The sequence below is a fragment of the Acanthisitta chloris genome, unplaced genomic scaffold, assembly GCF_000695815.1.
Source record: "Acanthisitta chloris isolate BGI_N310 unplaced genomic scaffold, ASM69581v1 scaffold21690, whole genome shotgun sequence".
NCBI classification, from domain to species: domain Eukaryota; kingdom Metazoa; phylum Chordata; class Aves; order Passeriformes; family Acanthisittidae; genus Acanthisitta; species Acanthisitta chloris.
In genome coordinates this window covers 16,805-25,844 of record NW_008653606.1, presented here as the reverse complement: position 1 = coordinate 25,844, position 9,040 = coordinate 16,805, and the positions used below count along the sequence as shown (strand labels likewise).

At 48.2% G+C, this 9,040-nt stretch overlaps 2 protein-coding genes across 2 annotated transcripts in view; one reads left to right on the top strand and one right to left on the bottom strand.

Annotated features, from left to right (window-relative positions):
• The first annotated feature begins 473 nt into the window (after positions 1 to 473).
• On the top strand, positions 474 to 1,327 carry SNRNP35 (small nuclear ribonucleoprotein 35kDa (U11/U12)). Its single transcript, XM_009081806.1, has one exon. It carries the CDS (start codon positions 536 to 538, stop codon positions 1,325 to 1,327), a length of 792 nt encoding a protein of 263 aa, XP_009080054.1. The 5' UTR covers positions 474 to 535.
• A 3,526-nt stretch (positions 1,328 to 4,853) lies between these two features.
• Positions 4,854 to 9,040, bottom strand: part of RILPL1 (Rab interacting lysosomal protein-like 1) — a gene marked incomplete at its 5' end in the record, with an annotated part of 17,690 nt that continues 13,503 nt past the window's right edge. The window contains one exon of the mRNA XM_009081817.1: positions 4,854 to 5,081. Within this exon, the coding sequence (XP_009080065.1) occupies positions 4,937 to 5,081 (145 nt within the window). The remainder of the gene's footprint in view (positions 5,082 to 9,040) is intronic.

Genomic DNA, 9,040 nt, shown 5'->3' with positions numbered 1-9,040 from the left:
CCGCCGGGAGAGCTCGCGCTGGGTTAGCCGCGGTAGTGCCCCCGACGCGGCTCCGCCCCGGGAGGTGAACACAAACGACATTGCTGGTTTGTTTGTTTCTTTCTAACTATCCGAAAGGAGGTTGTAGTGGGATGGGGGTTGGTCTCTTCTGCTAGGCGTGCAGAGAGGAGACTGGAAATGGCTTTGAGATGAGACAAGGGAGATTCAGGTTAGATATTAGGCATTTTCTTTGCCTATTAGGGTGTTCAGGCATTGGAATATTGCCCAGGAGGTGGTGGAGTCACCATCCCTGGAGGTGTTTGAGGTGTCTGGACCTGGCACTGGGTGATATGTTTACTGGTTTAGGGTTGCAGTGGTAGTGCTGGTGGATAGTTGGACTGGATGATCTTAAAGGTCTCTTCCAACCCTGATTCTCTGATTCTGTTGGTCGCACTTTGGGAATTTTTGGATGAAAGCACAGCACAGCGGTGCTGGAAGTGCTCATGCCTTGTGACACACCTGTGAGCCTGTGGATGTGTGTTTTCCCCACTAGACCATGTCTGACTGGGCCCCCATAGCCAAGGAGTATGATCCCCTCAAGGCTGGCAGCATCGACGGCACGGACGAGGAGCCCCACGACAGAGCCATATGGAGAGCCATGCTGGCACGGTATGTTCCCAACAAGGGAGTCACAGGAGATCCTCACCTCACCCTGTTCGTGGCAAGGCTCAATCTTCAGACCACAGAAGAGAAGTTAAAGGAGGTTTTTTCCCGGTATGGAGACATCACAAAGCTCCGTCTGGTCCGGGACCTGGTGACAGGATTTTCCAAGGGTTATGCCTTTATCGAGTACAAAGAGGAGCGAGCGCTCCTGAAGGCCCACAGAGATGCCAACAGGTTGGTCATCGACCAGCACGAGATCTTTGTAGACTTTGAGCTGGAAAGAACTCTCAAAGGGTGGATTCCCCGGAGGCTTGGAGGTGGGTTTGGAGGCAAGAAGGAATCCGGGCAGCTGCGCTTCGGAGGACGGGACAGACCTTTCCGCAAGCCCATCAATCTGCCCAACGTGAAAAATGATTTCTATGGAGAGGGATCAGCAGAGAAAAGGAACTGGTCCCGTGAGGGAACGAGGGACTGGAGAACGAGGGACCGTGACCATGAGAGGGGCAGAGACAAGCGCTGGCCGGAGAGGGAGCGGCCGTGGGCTTGGGGGGACGGGGACAGGGACTCCAGGGAGGACAGGAGCAGAGGGAGGGACAGGAAGGACAGGGACAGGAAGGACAGGGACAGAGACCGGAGCAGGGAGAGAGAGACCAAGAAGCAAAGAGATGATGACAAGCACCGATAGGTGACTGTGTCACCTCTTACATCTGCAGTGTTTCAGTCTCGGGTGCTGCAGCTCAGGGCTGTGAGCAGCATTCCCAGAAGGAGCTGTGGTGTTCCTGTCTCCTGCCTGTGACTCCCTGTTGGGAGTTTGGTTGTTATTGCAGTGTCAGATATGTGCTGAATTGTTCTTCAGAGGAAATAAAGTTTTACATTAGGTTTGAGTGGTGAATGCTGTAGGAAACACACCACATGTACAGGTGTCCCACTGATCCCAGCAGAGCCCTGTCTGGGACTGTGTGTCTCCTGGGTTAGGGCTCACTGGAGGGCTCTGCAGTCAGGTATTGATGGGCTGGATGGTGGTGAGGAAGCTGCTCTTGATAAAACAGTCACTTGTTGGACACACACTAATGTAACTGCAGCAAACTAAAGCTTCTGAGAAATGTGCCCCACAACAGAAGCTGATGAAAGTGACTTCATTTACTTGAAGACACTGAGACAGGTGAGAGCTTTAGTGATACTGTGTCCATAACCAGTTCTGCCAAGGGAGAGAGAAGCATGTAACCAATCCATGTTGTGTGCTGTGGAAGGGTATAACTCCTGTGCACACGAGGAATGTGCACCACAGAGCAGTGAGTGGGTGAGAAAACACATCCTGTCCCTGATGAATCCAGTCACTGAGGGATGGTGCCATGGGTAACCGTGGCTGCAGCTGCACCTGCTCTGTCCTCTCCTCTCTTCACAGGGTTTAAATCCGTGCAGGAACCTGTGCTTGCTATGGAAAACAGGGCAAAGCATCTCCTTTTTAGAGTCAGGACATGTATATACAGACACATCTCCTGCTGGGGAGCTTACAGTGCTTTCTGGTTCTGTCACATTCTTTGTCATCATAAGCCATTTGTAAAACACATATAATTTAGACTGGATTCTGTCAGCCTTTCAGTAGCTTTATCCTGAACCTTGTCCACTCTGAGGCTGTTTCCATAGAGAGTTGTGAGCAGCTTGACCTGTATGCTGCATCCACGAGAAGTGATGGTATTAACCTTCCACAAAGGACCCAAGTCTTGCAGAAATTCGTGTTTTTCAGAAATATTTATTAAACTGTTAAAAGGATTTACTGCCCAACCAAAAAAAAAAATAATAAACCAACCCAAAAAATGTCAGTGGTCCTGCACTTGGCAGGCAGGACCGTTACACCCCTCACCTGCCTCCATCCTGGCCCCTTTTCCAAGAGCAGATTTTCCTTGAACACTGAGAAAACAATACATGACAGACCTTCAAATCCTCATGTACACTCCCCTGCACACCATCCCTTCTGATGGCACTTGGGGAACAGGAACTCAGCATGGCAGACGTGGGAACGAGGAGCAGAGTGGTTATTGCCAGCAGGGCAGGGGGAACTAACGAGGGTTTTGAGGTAATGAGCTGCAGAGATGAGTGGGGGAAGGTTGTCCTGCTCAGTGCTGTGGTTGGGTGTTGGCTGCAGGTTTGGCCTGGCAGTGGTGCCACAGGCTGTGGTGTTCAGGACAGGCTCTGTGTGCCCCAGGCTGGAGTTGTCCTCTGTGACACACCAAGCTTGGGTTTAGTCTGTGGTTCCATTATCCCAGCTCAGTGCTCTCAGCTGATTTCCAAAGGGATGTGCTTACTCAGGCTGTGCAGTTCTTGCTTTGTTCCTGCTCTCTGTGTCTCTTCTGAATGTGCCACACGACTGCACTGTGCTGGGGAGAGGCTCCAGGGGCCTGATGGAACTCTGCTCTGCTTTCTGTTTCCTCATATGAAGTGAAGCCAGATCTTGGCAACTGAAGTATCATTAAATGAAGACACTCCTTCCATTTAAGATCAGGGGGAAGTGCTGCTGTGTTATGGATGTCACCAAAACACGCCCAGGCAAAAGCAAATCTGCCCAATACCTGGGTCAGGTGCTGCTGTCACCATGTCAAGTGCAGGTGCCATGTAAGGCCACACACCCCCTGCCCCAAGCTGCAGTGGCACCAGGGGGGCACAGTAAACACTTTCTCTGTCTAGAACAGGTGGAAGTGTTCAGAGTGAAGCAGTTACAGCCAGGAGCAAGGCAGTACACATCTCACCACGGCAAGGAACAGTTTCCTGTCAGGATTTCACTACAGATGGGCTAAGAACACGTTCCAGAATCCAGTCTTGGATCACCCTGTGTGAAATACAACTGGCCTGCACTAAACCCTTTGGCTTGCTCTCATTTAGTCCTTTGACAGCTCCTCCTACACTCAGTTCTGGAGTAGTTGGAGCTTTACTCCAGCCTGAGTAGTATTTCCTGCTCTTAGTTCCCCTCTTGAGAGGAGCAAAGTAGTTGGAGCTTTACTCCAGCCTGAGCAGTATTTCCTGCTCTTAGTGCCCCTCTTGAGAGGAGCAGTTACAGTGCCAAGAGCAGCTCCCAGCCCCTGGCACTGAGCTGCATGTGCAGAAGCTGCCACAGCCCTGTCAGCACTATATCCTCCTCAGCAGAGACCTCAGTTTGTCCTCACCCAGAGCTGCAGATGCACTCACCTTCTGCCACCTGCTCAGCTGCCTTATGCAGCTGTACAATACAGCTATGCTGTGTGGAGTGTTAGTGTTCTAAGGACAACCTTGGTCAGACCTGGAGTCTCACAAGCTCAGCTGAGAAGCAGGTTAAATCCCAGCCCCAGGCTGCAGGGCCACCAGCCACCAGCCACGAGCAGAGCAGCAGCCTGCACACATGGAATTCATCTGCTCTGCACACGTAGTGTTTAGTCAGGGAAAAAGTATGGAGTTGGGGAATCTCTAGTCAGTGAAATAGTCCATGTCAGCCAGCTGAGGATGTTTCCCTCTGAAGTTGGGCACAGTCTGACCTAGACAGGAAACTGGAGTGTGACTTAATTAAAAACCTGTCTGTGGGAAAGAGCTAATTCCTTTCCAGCAGCTGCCTGCTACACTGGGGGGAAAAAATCCCTGCTGAGAAGGGAAGAAATCAGGAGTTGGAATTCCTCCCTGTAAGCAATTTGTTTTCCATTAATACTGCAGAAGTCATGGCAGAACACAAGGCACACTCACCTCCCACATCAGTTCTTCATGCTTTAGGCACTGTAAGCACAAGGGAAATGTACACTCACTGTCCCTCTCAAGGCTACTCCAGTTTATCACTGTACCAGGTGGTTTTCCACGGGGTTCCGTGGGTTACATGCCACGAGGGTATGCAGCTGTTGTATCCCTCTGGAAAAACTTCTTACAGAAATAAAAAGCAAACAACCAATAGTGTTAACAAACAGGGTAAAAGAGTCTTTGCCACTAGATATTGTACACTGCAAACGAACTCCTAATCATGGCACAGGTCCTTTTTTTTTTTTTGGTTTAAAGAAGCTTTGTGTTACTGTAGTTAATGCATGAACAAGACCATGGACTTGTTATTCTAGAAGCTTCCATGTCCCAGGGTGTCAGCAACTGCTACTACAAAGCTTGGGTTGTGCTTGCAGCAAACAGTCCCCAGGTGAGCAGGGAGGGATCCCTTTGGAGAGCCTGGAGCAGCCCCGAGGAGCGTGAGGCAAGTCAAGAGTGAGGAGCTGCCGCGTCGCTGTACAGAAGCTTCTCGTGACGAGACTGTCGAGATCTACTGCAGTAAACAAACACCTCAAGGCTTCAGTCACAGGTGTTGCAGAGCTTCTTGTCCTTGTTCAGTGTAGGAGTCATCTCTGTTTGAGTTTGACCATTCTCCAAAAGTCCCCTGGAAGTGGACGTGTTTCTGTGACACCTGCATACGCTTCTTGTCACGAGAGAAGAAACTAAACCTTCCGGGGAGGGAGGAGTGAGGGAGAGGAGGGAAAAGAAAGAAGACTGTTTACCATCTTGAAAACACCTCAGGCACCCACCGTGACACACAGCACCACAAACACAGAGCAAAGAGATCTGTTTGCATCTGCAACACATCCAGGCAGAGCAGCCCGAGGGGAGAGCATGTCAGAGTGCTGTTAGGGATGAAGTCATGGCAGTCTCAAGCAGTTTGGCTAAGGAAGCTTCAAATAAGCTCTAAATGCTGTTGACTCTACAAGGTGCACATATCATTTAGAGGTACATTCACCCTTCCCCAGCCCTCAGGTAACAAAGCAACATGAGACAAGTTAGTTTCTTGCCACAAGTAAAGTGGTATCTTTGGCCTTAAATCTGTACGTTTTACCAAAAAGAAGAAACAGAATTTTTTCAAGGTGTCAGCAGGGATCTTATGACTAAGATAAGTCTCCACATCTTTTCCAAGTGTACAGATTTTGATACATAGACTTGATTCCTGCTAAATGCACCCGTGTGCAGCAGAGCTCTAAGGAAGGGCACACGAGTGTGGATATCACTTCCCATCACACAGCCTCGGTGGTCCACGAACCAACAGCCATTTAACACAGCAGCAAATTGCCAGCTAAAAAAAAATACAGCTGGCAAATCCTTAGTATGATTTTAGTTGGATGAAGTTATTTGGTTAGGTAAATCCGACGTCTTTCGGTCCGAGCGTTAGTGCAGTGTTTAGGTGTGCTGAGGAATGCAGAAGTTGTGGTTCCAGCTGGCAAAGGACTGAGCTAGCTGTGTATACTTGTGTTTTCAGTGCTGCATTTCAGGAGGTGAAGATTGTTTTGCCTACACTGTACCAAGTGTAACACAGTTGTGATCCAGGACAGGAACTGGTAAATACTTCCACAGGAAGGGACTATGCAAATAGAAACTCAGCTTTGGCAGGTGGTGGGACATTTGTCAGGGCATAAACTTGACCCACCATCCCTACCTGTCCATATCCCACGATCCTCACCATCCTTCCTCTCCCCTCAGCACCAGGATCCCAACAGTCCCAGCTGCCTTGTGCAGAGCAGGGAGTTTGCCTTTGGAGTCTGTCACACAGGGGCCTGGATGTGTGTGTCAGGTGAGGCTGAAGGCAGTTTTCCTGGGAAAACACTCTTACCCATGCAGGTGAGCACAGTGATAACTACAGAGAATATGAAGAATAATTCCTTGTTGACTAGAGAGTGATACAAAGCACTACACAAGTGCAATGCAGGTAACTAAGGTTGCCAGCAGGACCTGAACTTTTGCATTTCTTGCCTTCAAATGTGCAGCCTTAATAGTGAAGTAAGTTGGTTGCACTTCATTAGCCTCATATTTTTCTACCACCTGAACACAGGAACTCATGAATTCACACACAAACACTATGTCTTTTTGGGGCCAGATCCAGTTGCAGCTGATAATAGAAGTGTTTAGTGACCAAGGTTTTCTGGTGAGTTTGGTCCTGCATGGTCAGGGTTACTGAAGCCCACACAAAGCACTGCTGTGTTTATCCAGTTTCAAATATCAAAGTTCAGTCATTTTTCACTTTATCGTGAAATTAAGCAAGAGAAAAATATGTTTGTAAGAGCTCTAAAAGGTTTGGCTTTTTTAAGTCCTCCTGAAACAATGAAAATTGTTGTTATGCCTGGAAAATTCTCATGAAGGATGTTTAGAAAGAGCCTGTGTGGAAGGAAGGGAATTTATATACTGTGTTGCTGCTGTAAGGAAAAAGATCACTAAAGCAGCAGCTCTAACACAAAGAGACTTTGCATTAACAATTATCAGTACATGTTCCAAGGACAGCCAAGAATGGGATGACAGAATGGATTATGGAGAGTGTACACTCTGTGCCAAACTACATAATTAGAGACAAAATATACAGGGCATAGATAGAAAGACATGGAAGCAACAGCCTGTAATTAACACTGGAAATTAATGTAGAAATCAGCCACTCCATTGTGTAACTCTAACTCACTGAGAGTAACAAGTCATTAGAATGACATGAGTTTCTTTGAAAGCACTGGTGAGAACTGTGAATAGCCACACTTAGGAAGCAGAATTAAGAGATGCTGGTTAAAACTGCAGATTGCACTGATTTTCCAAGGAATCCTCATTGGTTTAGCATGGTAACATTAAGGCAAAAGGTGAAAAAGTGTCAATATTGAGGATGAGGGGTCGAGCACTGACTGGTCATTCTGCTTGGCACTTTGATCCTCTGTGATTCCACAGGCAGCCAGGAGAATGCAACCAGCAGTGTGTGTTAACACAGGGTCATGCAAGAGGAAACCACAGTACCAAACAGTGAAAAAAAATTCCTACAAGGGACACAAGTCTTCTTATTGGCTGCAATGTGGGATCATCTGGAATCAATCCAGCTGCTACCATGGGCATTATGGCTGTAAAGATCCTGGTCAGGAAAGTACAGACACAGAAGAGATAAGACTGGAGCAAGGGAAAGAAAAAGCATTCCATTAAAAAGAAAAGAGGCAAACACCATCCATGGGGTTACTCTCAATCCCAACACAGGACATGTTACAGGGGGAGGTGGATCTGCATCACCCAGGACAGCTCTCCTCAGTGAAAAACTCTTCCTTACAGAAACCAGGCATTGCAACAGTCTCAATGGCTTTTGGAGTCCTGAAAGATACCACTTTCCTGTTGTGAGGCAGCCTGCAACCTGGCTTGGATCTCACCCAGTATTACCACCTCTAGCAATGCAGAGCAGAGTGCAGGTTTCTCTTCCCAAGAGCCAAACACAGGCACAGACACCATGAAATGAAGGATGAAGGTGTATGTTAAGAACTACAAAACAGGACTCTGCTGTGACTACTGGGGACTGGCACAGAGAACAGGGTTAGAGGACCAGCATTACAGTTAAGGGTTTTACAAAGGTTACAGCTGACAGTTCAAGTTAAAAACCAGTTTTGCAGGTGAAATCTTGAAATAACCTCCTAAGAAGCTCCGTGGTTAAAGGGCCTGGGTGTCTGTTCCAAACCTGCATCGCTTCACGTGCACAAAGATGCCAACTGCAGGCAGCTGGATGCTGATGGGAAGCCTTGCACTGCCCTGGCAGAAAGCCTTTGGAGCTGGCTCACAGCAAGGCTGGGTCTTTGTGAGGGTTCAGCACTGCACATTAGGCAATTCATGCAGCTCAGGGGCTGAGAGAACACAGAGCTGTGTGCCCCACACACACCTCCATCCGTACCTGGAGCACCCTCTGTTTGTCTAAGGATTCTCCTCACAGCTTCTCCCTTGTGCCAAATATTTTTTTGAACTGTGGACTAATGTCAATTAAAGATGAAGTTGAAATCACGAGAGACATTTCACTTGTGACCAAATCCAGCTCTCCCCAACAGCCACTAACTGCTATTCTGAGACTGAAAACGACAACTAACGAACGAACAAACACTCTTGGATCATTAGCAGCAACCAGGATTTCTATTTCTGTGCACTGTGGCACAGTCCTGAGCTGCAGAACTGCCACACACACATCAGCTTTGTCGACTGCAAGAACAGGAAGAAAACTTGTGGCTGTTTGAGGCATGACATCAGTGACAAACAGGCACGTAGCCTTAAGGAGAAAACAAAAGGGCGTTTTCTGCTCCAAACAGAGGGAGCATTTTTAATCCTTGGACTTCTCCTCCTCAGTAAAGCCTCCTGGTTACATTATTTCATTAAAACTCTGCCATGTGATGTGGGAGAGACAAATGTAGAACTCAGTCAGTCTGAATCAGAACTCAGAGTTTGCCCCAAACGTGCCAAGCCAGGAAAAAAAAAGCAGATTTCTGTGACTTCTGTTTTTCCTTGCTTTGTGGAGATGCAGCACAGGATCACCTGAGCACATCCTGAATGGCACAGGCTACATGTACATGTGGCTCATCCCCTCAGACACTGTGTGGTCAAGGGAAAAAGGGCACATTGCACAGGCAAGAGGACAGGAACA

Excerpts from the sequence above, each read along its gene's own strand:
- SNRNP35 (XM_009081806.1), top strand. The coding sequence starts at position 536 with ATGTCTGACTGGGCCCCCATAGCCAAGGAGTATGATCCCCTCAAGGCT.